The 19608-nt window shown below is 40.4% G+C and overlaps 1 protein-coding gene across 3 annotated transcripts in view; it reads right to left on the bottom strand.

Moving 5' to 3' along the window:
- LOC121509605 (sarcoplasmic/endoplasmic reticulum calcium ATPase 2-like) overlaps positions 1-16757 on the bottom strand; it is a 45031-nt gene extending 28274 nt beyond the window's left edge. For 2 of the 3 annotated variants that reach the window (XR_005991886.1, XM_041787093.1), the window contains exons 1-5: positions 16239-16757; positions 14622-14639; positions 14456-14538; positions 8382-8486; positions 5584-5722 (exon numbers count right to left, since the gene is read on the bottom strand). Coding sequence is in view for 2 of the 3 variants with exons in the window: in XM_041787093.1 (XP_041643027.1) it covers positions 5584-5722; positions 8382-8486; positions 14456-14538; positions 14622-14639; positions 16239-16356 (463 nt within the window). In the remaining variant the exon portion in view is untranslated. Of the gene's footprint in view, positions 1-5583; positions 5723-8381; positions 8487-9740; positions 9886-14455; positions 14539-14621; positions 14640-16238 lie in introns of those variants that run through there. The other variant, XM_041787094.1, reaches the window with a different exon arrangement.
- Between the last annotated feature and the right edge of the window lie 2851 nt (positions 16758-19608).

The following is a 19608-nucleotide window of genomic DNA, read 5'->3' as shown; positions in this document are numbered from 1 at the left end:
GACCATTTCTCTCAGTCTTGCTGACATCTCAGAAAGCTTTGCCAAAAGAAAGTCTCTCAGTGACAAGGGATGCTTGCCAGACCACATTAAATGCCACATACTATCCATGGTGTCTGGAATCTTAGTGGGGGATGCGGGTCCTGATGGGTAGGGTCACTGTGCAATGTGCATCGAGCATGGTGGGGTGGGACGGTTATCCACAAAGCACTTCCCTATAAGGTCATCTCTCTCCAGCACAATAGGATGTGAGATCCTCCCTCCTACACAACCCCACATGAGCCCCCGTCACTACCAGACTCCACAACTTCACAGGCAGCAGAGAACAAACCCACTGGGTGCTATTGCTTAGAGAAAAGGCCAACATCCAGAAAGGCAAGCCCTCTCCACCAAACTGTAAACTAGCAGCATACAGTCTGTGCTGTGTATAACTAGAAAGGATTGAGTGAACTCTATGTGGTAGTGTTTTATCTAAAGGGTGTACTGAAATCCAAATCTAGATTACAGTGAAAGCATGGTTCACTTTGTCTGATTTTATGACTTATCCATAATCATTTCAGAATCTGAGCTTTTCTGACATTATCACTGATGTGAATCCCATCTTATAGGTTTTCCTGAAATAAAGACACAAGAAAGCAAATTGCCTGAAAGACTGTTTTTTGTGAGTAGACCAAGATTTCTTGATCTGCTGAAACAGCCGTTTACAGATCCATTGTATTGGTGACTATGTTTTCTGACATAAACCATACGAAACCTTCTACAGACGAAAAATCTGCGTAAAATAATTATTTTAGGGATCTGATATGTTGAGGAAAGTAGTTTGTGTAGCACAAAATCTGTCTCCATTCTTAAAAGGAAATCTACATGATAAAACAAGTTCAACTAAATGTAGATATTTGTATTTCTCATAAGTATAATGAACAAAAAAGCTGACCTGATAACTCCATTTTGAGAGAGTCTAAAATCATGAACTCACCAGGAGGCTGCCATGTTTTTGTCTGCTAGGTAGTGTGACATCATCAGGCTACAGCGTTCCTCTAGCTGTGCTATTTCCATGCATCAGTCGCAAAGGATGTACGGATACACTCAACCCACGTTTTGGTTCAAATCCTGATTTTGGGTCCACAATACAATTTGAATCCCAAATTTTATTCTAAAAAACGTTTTGAAAAAAAAAAAAAAATCTCCTTTTTCTTATAAAGTAATTTTTTTCAATTTTAACTTTTCTTTCTGATTAAAAAAAACCCAAAACCTACACATTTTTCATATTTATTGCCTTGAAAAAAAGTTAAAATGAGAATGCCTCTTTTGGAATTATCTATAAAAATAGAAAAATGTCATTTGAAAGAATTCTACAATGTCATTTGAAACACAATCTATGTGTTAATGACACGGACCCTTTTAGACTCATGACATTTAAGAGTGTTAAGCATGTAGAAACAGAGCATTTAAAAGGTGGGCCAGGTGATTTTGGCTAATACTAAAGACATGAACCAGGTTACATGGTTATGGGAATCTTGGATTTCCTTTCAGAATAGAGAAATGACTTTCTCTAATGAGAGCTGAATGCCTTCCATCAGTCTTCCACCATCATGACAATGATAGTTATAAAGAGAGCAGTTACATAAAAACAACAGTAAAGAGAGGCAACAGAAGTCGTTGGTGCTCAACAGCTTAATAAATCCAAAAATAAAATCATCAGCATCAGATAAATGTCAAAGCAATGCTTTAAATAAAGCGTTATATCCATGATTCTCAAACAAATTTGAGTGAGCATGTGGCTGGGAGGCTGATGAGCACTGAGGTGTGAGTAGGAGGAAGTGTTCAAACCAACAGCAGCACCCTGACAGAGAGCAGCACTGATTGGCTGCAGGCTATTCCTCTCACGGCTGAGGCAGCCACAGAGGGCTCGTCTCGGTGTCCTCTGGCTTGGCTCAGCAGCCGGCCAGCCTGCATCTGCGTCATCACAATCCTCCTCTGCATGGCAGGGGTCACTTTGAAGCTTTAGGAAAATAATATTCATAAAAAAAAGATCCTGTCAGGAAATTTTGCGAAAGACATTTTGAGAATTTGAAAGAAATTGAGCTGATGGGCTTCAATTGACCGCAGGATAAAACAGTCACTCTGCTGCCTGCTGGGTTGCATTTTTGACTAAGCCTCAAGCTGCTGACAGCAAAGCCCCCAGCTACCTTCATCAGGGAGTTTTTGAATAATAAAGTCTGATACACAAGAGAAAAGAGCATCTGACTCACAGGTTTCTCCTTTAAACTTAAGCCAAATAATTAACCTTTCCATGATGTGATTCACACAAAGCAAACTGTCCTGATGGAAGCACTGTGCACCACAGACAAATGATGCATCATAAACCTCACTCATTCTGTTTCCTTGTGCACCCCTTCATTTGTTCTTGTCAAGGTTACTCAGGAGTCCTAATGAACACCGTTCCATGTCCCCCAAAGTAGCAACGCTCCCTGGAGCCAGATGGGAGGGGCATTCAACGGGTGGGACCAGACACCTGTCATCTTCACGACTGTCACTGCCTCTATAAATACAGCTTTCCATAATCTCACCGTCCTATGACAGCTAAAAATAAAACCTACCACCATGAACAGAAAAACTATGCATCACTTCAGTGGCTTAGGGTTAAACAGAGTGTCAAGATAACGCTACTGTTTGAAGAAGTTCAGCATTCCTCGACGCATCCGTCTGTGTTCACAGCTCTGCAGAATTGTTCATGCATCGTCGCATTTGTGCACCTTTGGGGAAACAGCGTTCTTTCGAATCAAAGCTTTACATCCAGGATGTCATTATATGGATTGGACCTCAGACATATTCTTTATGGGGGGTTGCATTTGCACAAGCTGTGAGGACACAGTAAGTTTTCATGCAGTTAGAGACGGATGAATTACTGTGTTAATTAGCGATGCAGCCTCATGGAGGTGACAGAACTGTTTCAATGCCATTGTGGACATGTGATGAGGAAGAAAGTTTACTTTTTTAGTGGAGCAGAGAGAAAATCAATTACTGTAAAAAACTTCTACTTTGATCAAGATAAGTATCTTTTTACTGAGCCAAATTACAGAAATATTAGCGTGCTTCTTGTCTGATAAGCCACTAGGTTAGAGGCTTTATTTAAACTTCAAAAAAGAAAGCGAAACAATATCATGCCATATTTTGCCCTCTCAAATTGTCTGAATTTAATAATCCCCTGGGGGCCGGATGGAGCCATCAGGGGCCTGATGTGGCCCTCGGACCTCCAGTTGATGAACACTGCCCTAGAAGGTCTGGGGTCCCCCCCAACATAGTCTCCTAAAATCCTGTGGGAAACACGGCACATTGTATTTGCACTACTAGTAAAGGGTGGGCATGTATGAATAGTTTAAAGCTGTGAAACTGTTCATGTTTCTGCCATTCACTATTTAAATGTTCAACCAGAACAAGGACCAATTGTAACCAGATGAAAGAAGGGATACCGCCACCTAGCATAGCATCAGCAAATCAATGCTCCCCACATGCTTGTACATCAGGACAAGGGCAGTGGTCCAGTCATGTGTCCTAATCATGCTATAACTGTAGATACAACTGTCCATATAGATGTAATGAGTAGCAGTATGCTACTCCAGCATGCTCCAACCTAATGTGTGTGGACAAATACACAAAGAGACAAAGTAAAGTTGGTATTAATAGTGTCAGCGCCCAGCCCTTTGAGACAATGGGTTAATAACTTCTCAAAATACATCACTCTTGCAGGGTGAGTCACCTCTACAGCGGCACATGGGGATGCGGGGGGTTCAATTCAAGCATGAGCTAAATATGAACCATGACCACCACTGTAGTTATTGATCTGTCCACAAAAGGCTTTATCTGAGGGAGGGCCAAACCACAGTGAAGAGCAGAGGCACAACGGCTATCCCAAGGTTGTATGCCTCTGTCCAACAGTCGAGCTGAAACTTCACACTGCCGTTTCAAGGCATGATGTTTGCACCCCATGACGTTTTACCTTTAATATGAATGTCAAAGGTGTAAAGGGGGTGTCTGGTAAAGTGATCCCCCCCCTCTGTGCTGGCTTCAGAGGGATCGGTGGAGCCAGCTGGGATCACAATGCCATATGTTTGTGTGTTGCTCTCACTTTGCCATGCTCTGTTAGGATTCAAAAACAGCATAAATGTGAACAAACAGACGGAGAATCTTGCGCTGTTGCAGGATTAATATGAATGTCTCAGTGCATAATGATGTTGGAGCTTTAAGATGCTTTTTCAGAAATTCTCAGTGAAAAGGAATCATGTCTGTCTCTCAGCTTTATTAAAATGGCATAACCTACGTCAGACTCTCAGGACCTGATATTTCCTCAATCTCCTTTCACACTTGTACCTCACAGAGGCAGATGATCTGTGGCCTTCTGTGACCAATTTCAGTCATTCAAACATAAGCCCTGTTTACACTTTACATCAATGTCTGTGCTGGAAAATCAGATACACTTTTGTACGTGTTTGTACTTTAGTGCGTGCATTTACACTTTGCATTACCAATACGTCTCCAGTGACAACCTTCCATCTGAAATCATGTGCCCACCTTTCATGCAAATAACAGCTCCTACATCATTTCCATGGCTCTCAGATTAGAGACTTATTTACATCTGTTCTGCCTGCTGGTCACTTGTATTTAATTTAGGGCTCACAAATCTGGATCTAGCCAGCATTCAACAAAGTTTATTTACTAAACAGTCATTCACTTTTCTTTTTGATGCATGTTTATGACATGAGGGAGAAAAGCTGCTTAAAAGGCTAATCTTTCAGCTTGATGCTAATTTTTCCTTATTCATTGGTATTGCTACCTTTTTGCCACTGTTACTTTTGTCAGCTATTTTGAATTCAGTCTTAGTCCTTGTCTTTATATTTAAACTGGAGTCCTGCTCAGAACTCTTTTCACAATCCCCCACCTGCTGGAATTCTGACACATGCCATTCACTCTGGCCATCTGCAGCAGGTGTGTCCAATCCAGACCGCATCCCACACGGATCCTGACAATCCATGTCCAGAATAACAGAGAGTGAATTTAATTAAAAGGAATGGTAATATTAATGTGCTCATTGAATTTACAACTTGACAGTTGTTTCCTCCCTGACTGAAGGAAAACTATAAGAAAACCACAACACTCATATCTCTATCATCCATCAATCCATTTTCTATACCACTTATCCCGTTGGGGGTCGCCAGGTGGCTGGAGCCCATCCCAGCTCTCATCAGGCGAGAGGTGGAGTACACCCTGGACTGGTTACCAGTTAATCACAGGGCTGACATATAGAGACACAACCAGGCATACTCACACTCACACCTAAGGACAATTTAAAGGGAATCAATCAACCTAATGAGCATGTCTCCGATGGTGGGAGGAAGCCAAAGTAACCATAGAAAACCTACGCATTCATGGGGAGAACATGCAAACTCCACACAGAAAAGGCCCTGACCTGAAAGTGAACCGGGAACAACAACACAATATAGCAGTACAATAAAGTTAATCCAATGCCAATAATACCAACAAAACTGTGTCTATTTAAACAGGCAGAGCTAGAGATAGCCAACCTACCAGCAACCTCCACAATGTCACCAGGCACAATGTCTCTGGCCTTGATCCTCTGCACAGTCTTCCTGTCCTGCCTGTACACTTTCCCCATCTCAGGTTCGTACTCCTTAAGTGCCTCAATCGCATCTTCAGCATTACGTTCCTGGGAGGAAAAAATAGAGTCAGAGCCAAAGAATTGAACTGATTATATTACATAAACCAATGCTTGTCTGTTCTCAGCTCTGCCGGGCCAAACTGTGTGAGAGCGTTTCCCTTTGAAGAAGCACTGAACATTCTGAGCCGGATGTTTATTTTATCAGGTCTTGGTTTGTGGGCATGGAGATGTTACTTGTTTTGAAATGGGACTATTAATCACATTATTTTGTGCTTCTTGGCAGTTTCTAATTTTACCCTTCACCAACATCCTCATTGATCTTCAGCAAGATAACCTCATTGCTCAGAGTCGGCTGCCCACACGGTTAAAAAGAAGAATTAATAAGCCACGCTGGAGTAAGCGTTATGCAGACAGGCTGTTCTTTTTCAAAAATAGGCTTCCTTTGACATCATAATGAGATGAAATTACGTTTTAGTGGCGTTAATCTTATGTAAAAGTCAATTAAATCAAAATGCAGAATTGTTCAACTGTCCAAATGCAACTAGCAAATATTCAAATTCTAAAAGTTTTTCTGTTGAGACTACAGACTGAGCTAATCAATTCCCATTTACATTGACACCATTATTGATACTCTTTAATGTTCAACGTCCTTATTGATACTGTTATCAGTACTTCTATAGTCATAGATAAGTTGTTTAATTGGCCATTGATACATCATTTCTTTTTTAACAATACTGGTATATCCATCTTATACCACTGAAAAAAACTACTGTTTCATGTTTCTCACTTAAACCTTAATTTTCTGTTCCTAGTTACATTCAGTCCCATTATGATTTTATTTTTTCTTCAGCTAAAAGTCATCTTTACCTTTAATGCATCTAAATGTAATGTTATGTCACCTCCTTTTGTTAGCTCATTAGTTTTTATATTGCTAATTTAAACACTAGATCAATGTTTCATGCTCACAGCGATCTTACAATTATTGGGCATTTTATAACAGCTAAAGGATGACTGGCCTGCAGCAGCAGCAGTAAGTGTATTCAGAACGTTTTCAGTCCATCTTCACTTTTTTCAATTTTGTTATGCTGCAGCCTGAAAAAAAGCGTTTTTTCCTCATCTACACTCAGTACACCATAATGACAAAGTGAAAACAGAGTTTAAGATTTTTTGCAAATTTATTAAAAATAAAAAACTGGAACATCACATTTAAATAAGTATCCTTTGCAAAACACTTGAAATGTAGCTCAGGTTCCACCCATTTCTCCCAGTCTTTGCTGAGATATTTCAACACCTACACTGGAGCCCACCTGCGGTAACATAAATTGATTGGACATGATTTAAAAGGCACATGGAGTTTTTTGCAAACTCCAAGCAGGCTTTTGTTTTCCATTTTGTTTTTTGCACAAAGGAGAGGCCTCCATCCTCTACCATTAGACCAGATTAGTGGAGGGCTGCCGTGATGGTTGTCCTCCTGGAACTTTGTCAGCTCAGTCAGATTGACCATCAGGTTCTTGGTCACCTCTCCTACTAAGGCCCTTCTCTTCTGATTGCTCAGTTTGGTCAGGCGACCAGCTCTTGGAAGAGTCCTGGTTATGCCAAGCATCTTCCATTTGAGAAGTATAGAGGCCCCTGTGCTCTTGGGAACCTTCAATGTAGCAGAATTTTTTGTAGCCTTCGCCAGAAATGTGCCTTGCAACAATCCTGTCTCTGAGCTCTGTGGGCAGTTCCTTTGACCTCATGGCTTGGTTTTTGCTCTGATATGCATTGTCAGCTGTGAGGCCTTCTATAGAGAGGTGTGTGCCAAATCATGTCCCATCAGTTTCATTTACCGCAGTTGGATTCCAATCAAGGTGTAGAAACATCTCAGCAAAACTCAAGAGAAATGGAAGGAACCTCAGCTAAATTTCAAGTGTTTTTGCAAGGGGCCTGAGTACTTAAATCAATGTGATATTTCAGTTTTATTTAAAGTACTATGTGTAGTAGTGAGATTTTTTTTCCGACTGTAACAAAACTGGAAAAACAAAACAAAACAAAACAAAACAAAACAAAAAAATACTGAAGGGATCTGAATACCTTGCAAATGAAATGTAAGTTAATGGGAGATTTTCCAGCCAACAGCTGAAGGTGCTGCATTTCTTTTGAAATTTCATAGACAGCTCTGGTGTGCTTAATACTTAGAGGATAGCAATTCAATTACATTTAAAAACGTTTTAGATCTTTTTTGTGCAGCTAGACCCAAGATATGTTGTCCTATTACAGAACCCACAAGACTTTTAGCAGCATTGATAAGCCCACACATTACTGATTTCAGGCTTTAAAAAATGATGCACAGGAACCTTATGGGAACAGTTCTTGCTCCTGACCCCTGGTTGATAGAGTGCAATAAATAAGATTAAGTTGTATTCACATTTCCAAAGGTTGGGAATAGATTTAAAGCTATGTTTTTATTTTAGCAACAATCACTTTGGGTGCTGCAGCAGTTTTAAATGTACTAAAATACCTTTACCGTGTTTACACACAGGCTTATTATCATTTAAATGCCTTTATCTGTCTTTTTGTACTGATGAACTTACAAAACTATGTTTGAATCCAAGCAGGTAACATGTACATTTTACAAAATTCCTCATGTAAATGAATTCAAAAGAAAACCACCCCTGCTCCAATCTATAAAGGTAATTAAGTGCCAAGGCTTTCATAAGGATCTCACCTGCCAAACACCCACGATGGCATTGGCTATAAGAATGAGTAAAATTACAAAAGGCTCCACAAAGGCTGTAATAGTTTCTTCTCCCTCCTCAAACCAGGCCAGGACCTGAAAACAGCACAAGAAACATGGATTACTTTTTGAAGACTTTTTACAGAGCAAGTAAAAATTAGATAATAGCAACAAGAAAATCAATTCTTAATCAGAATTTTACCGATAATTAAAAGCAGTAACAGTAAAAAAACAACATTACAATACATAAGAAATGCTGTAAAGCTAAAATAGTGTTTTAAATTAACTCGACAGGCTTATTTATCCCCTTAAGAGAGAGCTATTGGTAGAAGCAGAAATAATGTGAGGATTTAGTTGTCTGTCAGCTGCTTGAAGCTTGACATCAAAGCCAGAGATAGTAAATAGCTGGGGATCATCCCACACATTTCTTATATAAAACTTCATGCACTGAGAAAAAAAAAATCATACAATTGCAGCTAAACACTGAAACACAACACTTTCCAGTGCATTAGGTTAAATACAAAAACAAAAGAACTATGGCTTCTACATTTTAGTCAAACACTAGCAGTGAATTAATTCCATTCAAATGTGCCACTTCCTTTTTTGCCTGTGGATATTTGCAACTCTTTTTTCTCTCCTTGCTAACAATGCACGGGGCATTTGAACTGTGTGGGAATGCAACGTCTTAGTAGGTGTTTGATTTAAAATGAAGATCATCTACAGGTCTTGCAGAGAGAGCTCAAAAAGACACAGTTGGACCGCTGTTATGTCTTTATTAGAAAACTGTCTTGCTGCCAGAAAAAGAAATGTTCTGACCTGGAGTCACATTTGACTCATTGTTCCAAGGATATTGCCCCAAATAAGTCTGTACGTCACAAGCAATTAGTCAATGTCTTATAATGAAGTAAAGTAATCAACCTCAGTGAGAAGTGGTGTCTCTGTAGCAGATGCCACAGACATATTAAAAGTTGGACTTAAATGTGAAGCATGACTCCCTTTACTGCTGTATCAATAAAGAGGCAGCACTCCACACATCACAACATGATTAAAGGACCTAAATTATCATTATCAATAGTCGTTCATTCTTATTTTCTAAATAATTACAAGTTAGAAGCAGAAGATGAACAGTGAGGGTGGAAAGTTAGGGTTTGTACAGTAGAAGTGGGGTGTAGGGGTTTGTGGCAAGCTCAGCAGTCAGTGGATTTGGATAAGGAGGAATAATGCTGGCTGTAGGCTGAATAATGGTTGATAGTTGCAATTATGAGTCGCACTAGGGTAGGAAGAAGGGGGAGGTAGAGCATCAGCCTAGTCTGATGGGGGTGAGTGCTAGCCCCAGTCAGGGCACCTCACCTGAGCTCTGCTTCTCCCACTCTCTTGTTAAGTCTGGGACTGTTGAAGGTAGCTTTGCTGTATGGGCTGTGACGGCCATGTGGTAGGGTGGGTAAGAAGGAGAATGTGTTGGCATGGTTAGTTGGCTTGGAGGGGGTGACTCTGGGATGCCGGAGGTCACTGTTCAGCCCTCTGGAGGTGTCGTACGACTAATTGGACGAAACACCGGCAAAGAGAGGTTCCCACTTAACAACCCCTGAAAAGTGTTGGCTTCTTGCTGCCCAACAGTTGGCACTTTAAGGACTCAACTGAGTATAGGAAATTCTTCACTGAGTGCTTATCCTTTCTTGTGTTGAGTTCTTGTGTTGCTTCAAAAAAAAAAGAGAAAAGTTATGAAAATCGTCCCTGAGAATCATGAAGCCCCAAGTGTTGTTGTGAATGAATTGTTCTTTCCAACTAACCACCATTCAACAAACAAAATGAGATTTATTCTTCAATAGCAACAAAACTGGACATTTTCACAGTGGAAAAGGGGAATGAAAAGAATGACTTGTGTCAGTCTGATGTGGACAGCAGCTGGCAAATACATTGTCACGCATGTTATTTGAGCTCTGATGTATTCAGTACTTGTACTTTATTGAGTATATTTTGAAATCCATACTTTTATTTCTACTTCAGTACATTTTAAACAGAGTCACTTAGATGTTGCCTGTTGTACAGTGATCCCTGCAGGGTTTCTTTTGGTCATGTTTCTAGTGGATTTTTGTTGTTTGGCACATTTGCACCATGCTTGAATTTATCCACAGAGTTAGAGTTCCTGCCTGTGACTTTTAAAGTGTTAAATTTAACTCAGTATGAGTTGAATTAATACTGTTAATTTTTCTGTGTATTTTACTTTATAATAAAGATGACTTTACCTGAACAACTTGGTTGGAGATCTATTCTCTTGTTGTTCTTGGCAATGAGACAGATCCAAGTTTATTTAAAATAAATACTTTTTACTTTTACTAGAGTAGATTTATAGACCAGTACTTTTATTTGAGTAGACTAGTACTTTTAACCAGAGTAACTGTGTTTTTACTTGACAACAATAGTTGTGCACTTTTCCCATCTAGTAAATTTTAACCAGAGTAACTGTGTTTTTACTTGACAACAATAGTTGTGCACTTTTCCCATCTCTGGTTATATGTACATTTTTACTGTAATTTAATTTAAAAAGTGAAACTTCCAGATATACAAAATTCCTGATATATCAGTGAATCATTTCAAGCCTATTTTGTTTTAATCTTGGTAAAAGTTGACTCTGGACTTGATAAAACACAAAAGATCAACATCAGTAAAGGACATGGCCAGTGGCTCAGACGTCCATGTCTTCTTCTCAGATGAAAGCAAATTTTGCATCCCATTTAGAAAATGAGGGTCCCAGAGCCTGAAGGAAGAGTGGAGAGTCTATGAATCCAAAAGGCTTGAAATCCAGTGTGAGGTTTCCTAAGTCAGGAGTGAGTTAGGAAGCCCTGTTGTCTGCTGGTGTTGGTCCATTGTGTTTTATGGGGTCCAGAGATTACCCTGCAGTTTGTCAGGAGATATTAGAGCACTTCATGCTTCTGTCTGCTGACAAGCTGTAGAGAAGCTGATTTTCTATTTCCAGTGGGATTTGGCAACTGCCCACAGTGCCAATACTACTAGTAACTGGTTTGCTGACTGTGGTATTACTGTGATATGTTTCATCAGCCAACTGGCCTGACTTGAACCCCATTAGGAATCTATGAAGCATTGCCAAGAGGAAGATACGAGACCAAACAAGAACAAACAATACAGACAGGCTGTAGGCCACTATCAAATCAATCTGGGCATCCATAAAACCACAGCAGTTTCACAGACTGATTGCCTCAATGCCACATTCCACTGCTGCAAAAATGTGTTCAAAAAAGCCCCAAGAAAATAATGAGTCCATACATGAATACACTTTTCAGAAGGTCAACATGGTAAATAAACTTGAGCTTGCTTTTCTAATCATTCAACAACTCAATGCACTTTTACACTACAGGTCACACTTACCCATTAATGCCACATTCACACACTGATAGTAGAGGGGGATGTGGAGCGAGCCATCAGCATGAACTAATCCATGGCTATCTACATTTTTTTCCACTGAGCAGCAGGGGAGGAAGATGTTGGCAGCACATTTCCACATTCACACTCAAAACGAGAGCAAAGTGCTTGAAGCTGCCAAACTTTACTGGAGTGTTATTACTTGAAGGTGATTAGCGTGACATACTTTGGCAATCCTTGAGGCGGGGTAGATGGCAAAGCAAATTATGTTATTTCGGTTGTCAATATGTTTACCATGAAAATGTCAAAATGTTTGTTTACAGAATTTCTACACCAGCACCACCTAGTATAAAAAATTAAAAGTACAATAACATTAAATAGAAGTCTTAGTGCAGGCCAAATTTCATTTTGGTTAAAGAATTTACCGAGGGGCCCATTAAAAATAGACTTGGACCACAGACTTGGCCTCGTGCACAGGACGATGGGTTCCTGGCATCAAAGCCTGCGGACAAGAGTCAGAGGCTATTAGTCCTTGGTCCTTCTAGTCTTTCCATTCTTTTGTGAGGCCTGGACCTTTACAGATGGCCAGAGCCACTGACTAGACTCCTTTGTGACAACATCTCTTCAGTGCATCTTTGAGTGTTGTTGGCAAGACTGTGTCTAATGCTGACATGCTCTGGAGAGCAACAATGGAAAGGATCAGCTGCCTGACATGGGAACTGCTTGCACTTTTACAAGCACCTGGCATGCTGGCAGCTCACCCCATACTGGGTGCCCCTGGGGTGGCCTGGGGGACTGGGGGAAACTGGGGGCGCCCACATGCGCCAGGGGTGGTTGGGAGAATACCTGGAGAGATGGACCTGGTACAGGCCTGGAGGATGGCCATCAGGAGGCCAGAGCAGTACAGGATCAAGGATGACGCAGGGAACCAACACACGCTCCAATACCTGACATGACTGGCCACATGTGACAGGGCATAGTTTAGACATCCCTGAACTAATCCCACTCATACGCATCCATACCCATTTACACGTCATCAATGCAGCAACTGGAGCAAATTGAGGTTAAGAGTCTTGCCCAAGGGCACATCAACATCTGACTGTAGGAGCTGGGTATCAAACCCACATCCTTCCCATTCTGAACTGACCAAACTCTACCTACAGAACCACAGTCGTCCCTACATATCCGCAATATAAAGTCTTTTTTAAATCAGTGTAACGTTATATTCTAACATTTTTAGATGTATTATTAGTTTATTTTCATAATTTGTAAGCTGTAATCATCAAAATCAAAAATAAAAGACCTACAATATTTCACTGTGTGTATTATAAATGTTGGGTATATGAAAGTTTCAATTTTAATAGAATTATTTATAGAGAGAAACTATTTCACTGTATTACATTTTTTTAGATGCATCAAAAAATCTACTATATATACAAGAAACTCGAGGCCTTTAACCCTTTGAAATAACTTAAAGGAATAAACCACGACTAACTGTTGTCTCATCATAGATTAAATCATGGAAATAAAACTTGAAGAGTTGAGAGATGTATTTTTGGAGACACTATTTCAAAAGATAGCCAACTATCACAGTTTTACTGACTTTAATTGGCTTCTAAGCTCCAGACATCTAAAAAACAGATTTAACTTTTCTTTTCATGTTCAGGTGGGCATCTGTGTTTGTCCGATGAGAGCCCTCCCACAGAGGGGTGAGAGCCCAAATTTGGTCTTGAGTGGTGCTCTGCTCCACTGTCAGACAGCAGCCACTGACACCTCTGTATCACCTGACAGGACACTGCACGCTAGATACCAACTCACACAGTCACACACCACAGGGGGCCTCACTTATCAAAATGTTCTGTTGCCATCTGTTCACCTACTGTGCAGTGAATTCAATGAATGCGAACAAAGTCAACTTGCTGAAATGAATCATGGTTTGCATAATGACACTGACCGATTCCAGGCTTTGATTCACCCACGGTTAAACATGCCTACTGGGCATTACATTCTTATGAAAAATACTTGTGTTTGTTGCTTTCACTTGCCGTTCATTCCAAATCACATCAAAACAAAAAAAGAGTGCTAATACTATGTGGAAATGTTCCCTTGATTAAGCTTTGTGAGGGGCTTAAGCATGCTAATGATGGTATTACATAATGGCAGTCGACTATTAAACATTTATCTATCAGCGCTCAAAGTCAGAAGCCCCAGGGAGACCGGAATAAGTCCTTACACAGCGGCAATGCCTCACACCTCAAATGTCTTACTTGGCGCATGTTGATAGCAACTCAATGCCACTACTGCTGCTGTCACCATTCCTCAGATGGGTCACAAGCCTTCTCAGCTGTTTAGCTCGCTAATATGTGAGTGTAACCTCAGATGGGTTACACAAGCTGAAGACGTTCACACTTCAACACCCTGCACCATAAACCATCCTCTGCTATTTTATATGATCACACAATAGTTTGCAGTTTTTTCAGTCTGAGTTGGAAAGGGAAAGCTATCTGTAGGATGTAGTGACTTATCCTGAAGTCTCTTAAGATTATCTCACTTTTACTGGAAAGCTTAGAGAGAAGCAAAGTGGGGATTTAAAAAGATAAAGGTGTAAGAACATTAGCTGTCATTGCAGAAGACCTACCAAAATAAAGTTTTATGAAATTGTGCAAAAAACATGGTGTACTCACAAAAGATATACATGCAGCCAGCAGAAGAATTCGAACAAGTAAATCTTCAAACTGTTCAAGGACAAGTTCCCACAAAGATTTTCCTGTAGAAAGGAGAGTTGGTTTAAAGTATAGAAAGATTTAGCACAATGGTGTAGATACAGTATAAATGTCAGGAAGTTGTTACCTTCTTCTGCTGGTAACTCTGTGTAGAGATGTAACAGTCAGTCCAGGAGCAGGCAGACAGCAGACAAAGGAGGAGAGGAAAAGAAGGGAAGTGCTGTGTAAATACTTTTTGGCAGATGGAGCAATACCTCACAGTTCCTGTTTCTTCCTGTAAATATGACTCCAGGAACAATCGGAGCTTAGTGCAAGATCTGTGAGGATTTGAGAGAGCTACATCTAAGCGGATGCAAAGCAGCCCACATAATCCAAATTTCTCTTACTGTAAAAGGGGGAAATATAATTTTGAAAACGCTCAGGTGGCTGTAGTAGGGGCTGGTTCTATTATAATGTTCAGCATAATTAATATTACACATATGGCTAGCAATCAAGCCCTTCAATCCTTCTTACTCTATGAAGAAAAATAATTAAATTTAAATGTCAATATGTCAAAGGGGTAAGAAGTGCATCCTCCATGACATCCCAGGTGATATTAAAGTCCCTGTAGCCTGTCCTGAAATCCAAAATTTGTATTTTAACACACTAGATATGTTGGAGTTAGGTTGCTGTAAACATGTGAGAACACTGATTGATTTAGATGTCAGAAAGTTGTTCACCTCTTTCCTGGTTTGGTTTTATTTGAGCAGGGCAAATACAGGGGCCCATGACTTCACTAGTCCAGTCACTATGGGAAATTACCTGCCCCCTCTAACGCTACAATGATATAAAATCCCAGAGCAGTTCATTTCAATACAGTCTGTTGTTAGCTGATGTTACAACCTTCATTGAAAGCTAAATTGCTATGTTCTTGTTCATTAGCAAGTGGCCTCCAGGTCATTAAAAGTATCATAATGGAGAGATTTGTGCCAGAAAACAGTAAATACAATGACAAACTTCTGTCAGCCAGGCAGCTGTGCTCTATTCAGGGTTTTTTTTTTTTTTATTTGAGAGGACATCCAACAGACATGCCCACAACATCCTAGAGCTTAATGCCTAATTTTTCATGACTTTAAACATCAATTTTATAACCTTAAAGATGTTTTTCACAAATGAAATTTGGCCACGTGGTTGATAACATAGCAGCCTGTCATACCACAAACCTAAAACACAGATTTTTAAAATCACTTTACGGGGACTTTAATACAAAAACAGCTCTTTAAAGTGGGGAGAGACGAGACTAAGTTTGAAGAATAACATGAATCCAGTCAAATCTCTGTGCTAATGCTTTGCAGTCTTGCCTGAACACATCTGATGTTACTGTGATCAACAGTCATCATATCTCAAGACTAATGTAAACAATGCCACCATGAGGTTTCATAACAGTCTAACAGAGCAAATACCGCTGCCATGAAACAATGCAATCATCAGACACGGTGTTTACTAAGATTACAGTAACGTTAAGTCATCTAATGATGTCTCAATGACTGCATCAGTCTATGAAATGAGTTATAGTGTGAAAGTGATGGGAAACCCTCGAGGTGACCTATGATGACGTCAGCTGGATCACTGTAAGGAGCCGGTAACGCTGACTTTTAGCCCATATCCTGAATATCTGCTCTCACTGCTGCACACGTTACAATGTCAAGACATTTCCTCGACCGTATTCTGACACAGCAGAGGTCTTCAGTGAAAGCTATCATACCGTTTAGGCCCCATTTCTCCTTCTGACGCTTCACCTCGTCCAGAGAAAGTCCTGTGCTTTCATTGACGCAGAAATAACTGTAAACTTCTTCCACACTCTTCGTGTGAGCGTTTTCCATGGCGGACAGACGGCTCCTTCACACACCGCGGCTTAAAATACTGCCGTTTGGTACCGTTGGGCTCTTCAAAAATGTCAACACTTTGGGAATGAGCAGTTTGCCAAGTGAGAGCTGAACATTTACACTCGGATAGCAAACGGCAGCCACTGACCGCGGTCTGACGTGCTCCCCTGGCCCCTGAGATTTTCTTCCCACGAATTACGGTTAAGATTTTGTGCTGGTTCTTAGTCCTCTTCCCCGTGTGGATGCGAATCAGTGTGGGCGTCCTTTATCTCCGGTAATGGTGGGAGAGTGTCTGCAGTAGTGTCCTGTGCTGAAGACTGCATTCACCCGGTCCAGTCTTCCGTTGTACCGTGCGGTGCCTTGCCTCACCGTGGCGCAGCTCTCTATGGCTCCACACGGTGCTGACAGTCTGCTTTTATCAAAGTGCCTCACTGCTGCCCCTCTTCCCCTGCGCTGCATGTGGACTAATATCATTGGACGAACAGTGTCAGCTACGTTCAAACCAGGGAGACATGAGGAACACAGGAAGCAACCAGGAAGTGGCAAGCTGGAAAACAAACCCAAACATCCCATTCAAACCCGAGGTTTCTGTTTGTATGTAAAACAGAGAGCTGAAGAGAATTTGCATTAAATTTGAATGTTGTGTTGTTGTGTCGGCCGCCACGTCGACTATTGCGTACATATGGGAGGAGTCTGAACTTATTTTACTTTAAATACTGTTTGAGATTAAAATAAAGCGTCCTTAAATGGTGAGATGGTATCCCAAAATATGCATAAATAAACAGTTCCCATTAAAATTATTCACCCCTTTGGATGTTTTACCATTTTATTCAATTTATAAACCAATCATAGTCAAAATAATTTGGGTTTTATGACAAAAAAACCTACTTTAAAGTCAAAGTGACAACATATTTATACAAAGTAACGCCAATTTAACAAAAATGTGTAATGTAAAATAAGTGACTGCATACACATTTACCTCCTTTAAGTCAGTATTTAGTTGATGCACATTTGGCAATCACAGCGCTGAGTCTGTGTGGATAGGTCTCAAACACACTTGCACATCTAAACACTGCTATTTTACTCCATTCTTCTTTGCAAAACAGCTCAAGCTCTGTCAGGTTGCATGGGGATCAGGTATGATCTGCCTTTTTCAAGTCCAGCCAGTCAGTCCTCCAGAACATTCACCTTGTTGTCTTTAAACCACTTCTGTGTAATTTTCCCTGTATGCTTTGGGCCATGGTCTTGCTGGTAAATACATTTTCTTTCAAGCTGTAGTTCTCTTGTAGACTGAATAAGACTGTCCTCCAGGAATTAATTATATTTTCTGCATTTATTTTACCCTCTACCTTTACAATCATTCCAGGGCCGGTTGCTGAGAAGCATCCCCACAGCATAATGCTGCCATCACTGTGCTTCACAGTGAGGATGGTCTGTTTGTGGTTATGTACATCTTGTCTAATGGCCAAAAAGCCCTATTTTGGTCTCATCAGACTAAAGACCTTCATCCACTTGACTATAGAGTCTCCCACGTGCCTTTTAGCAAACTCTCGTTGAGATTTAATCTGAGTTTTCTTCAACAGTGGCTTTCTCTTTCCCACTCTCCCATAAAGGTTTGACTGGTGAAGAACCTAGGCAACAGTTGCTGTATGCAGAGTCTCTCCCATCTCAGCTACTCCTTCAGAGTAGTCATAGGTGTCTTGGTGGCCTCTCTCACTAGTCTCCTTCTTGCATGGTCACTCAGTTTGTGAGGACGGCCTGATCTCTGCAGATTTACACTTGTTCCTTCCATTTCTTCATGATGGATTTAACGAAACTGTGGGGGGTGTTCAATGCCTTGGATCTTTGTTGTATCCATCCCCTGACTTCTACTTTTCAATTATCTTTTTTCTGAGTTGCTTGAAGTGTTCTTTTGTCTTCAAGGTATAATGGTAGTTGGGAATACTGATTCAACAATGACTGAACCTTCCTGACACAGGTGTCTTTATACTACAATCACTTGAGACACATTCACTAATTGTGAAACTACAAGTACCAAGTAGCTGGACCTCTGTTGATTTAGGTCAGTCACTTTAAAGAGGGTGAATATTTAGGCATTACATATTTTAGTTTAACTGACATTACTTTGAACACTTTTGATAGTCACTGTGTAACTCCTGTACTACTAAATATTGAGGAACTGTGAAAGGCTTTGTCATAATTCTAAGAATTTTTCACATAATGATGTGGTGACAAGTCATAATTCTTGAAATAAACTGCCTTTAGAATGACTGCATTGCAGAGATGTGATCTTTCTGTTCTTCTTGTTTGCACATAGGGGTTGACATACCTACTCCAAGATATCTTGATGCCACAAAAGTTAGAGTATTATGTTGTTCTGTTCTTATTTTCCGTATCATTTTTATCCATCAAGCCATTATAGGCTACCATAGTGTCAAATGTTAACCAAATGGTGCATTGGAGTTGTGAAAGAGGCAATCACATGTTGCCTCTTCCACCTACAAATGTTTGTGGTGCAAACCTGTTAGTATACAAACAAGTGCATGGGCTCAGTAAACTCTATTGTGTTTTTAAAGATTCACAGACCACTTTACATAAGACAAAAAGTGGGGTTCCTAACAGGAACCCTTTAATATTGATACTTCATTTACACTTGACAAGGGTCCCATACTTTCCTTTAGCTGGGGTCAGTTTATGCTCAGAGAAAATAAGGATAAGACAAGCTATAGCTCAATGTCTCAGCATTTAAGGGGCTATAGACAAATCCAGGAAGCACTCTGAAACAGAATCATTAAAACGTTATAGTTTTTAGTTGTGAGACGCAATCAATAAAGCCACAATAGGCCTAGTTACTAAACTACATCTGAATAATGATTCTAAAGCATGTCAGCTTTTCAAAAGAGGTGTAAGGTCAACCCGGCATTCCTCATGGTGCTTTTAAGGGGGTATCGTTGTCAAATGTTTAAGAGGACCAGCGTGCATCATCTGTTAACACATCTTAGCAAAGCTCCAAGAAGCATAAGTTGCTGTAACAATAATATCATGGCAATGCCCATTTGGACATCAAGCAGCCTTTTATAATGCACACTTGATCTGTTTGGCACAAGAGCCAACAAGATTGTCAGTCAACAGTAGATTAAGTTTCGGTCAGAGGGAGGGTGGGATTCTGAAACATTCACAGACATTTGTTGGGAACAACATGAGGCACTTAAACATTGTCTCCGAAGTGTGTGCCACAGAAGTCACTAA

This window comes from Cheilinus undulatus, linkage group 5 (genome assembly GCF_018320785.1).
Source record: "Cheilinus undulatus linkage group 5, ASM1832078v1, whole genome shotgun sequence".
Classification (NCBI taxonomy): domain Eukaryota; kingdom Metazoa; phylum Chordata; class Actinopteri; order Labriformes; family Labridae; genus Cheilinus; species Cheilinus undulatus.
Note: the sequence above shows the minus strand (reverse complement) of the source record. Positions and strands in the feature narration are given on the sequence as shown.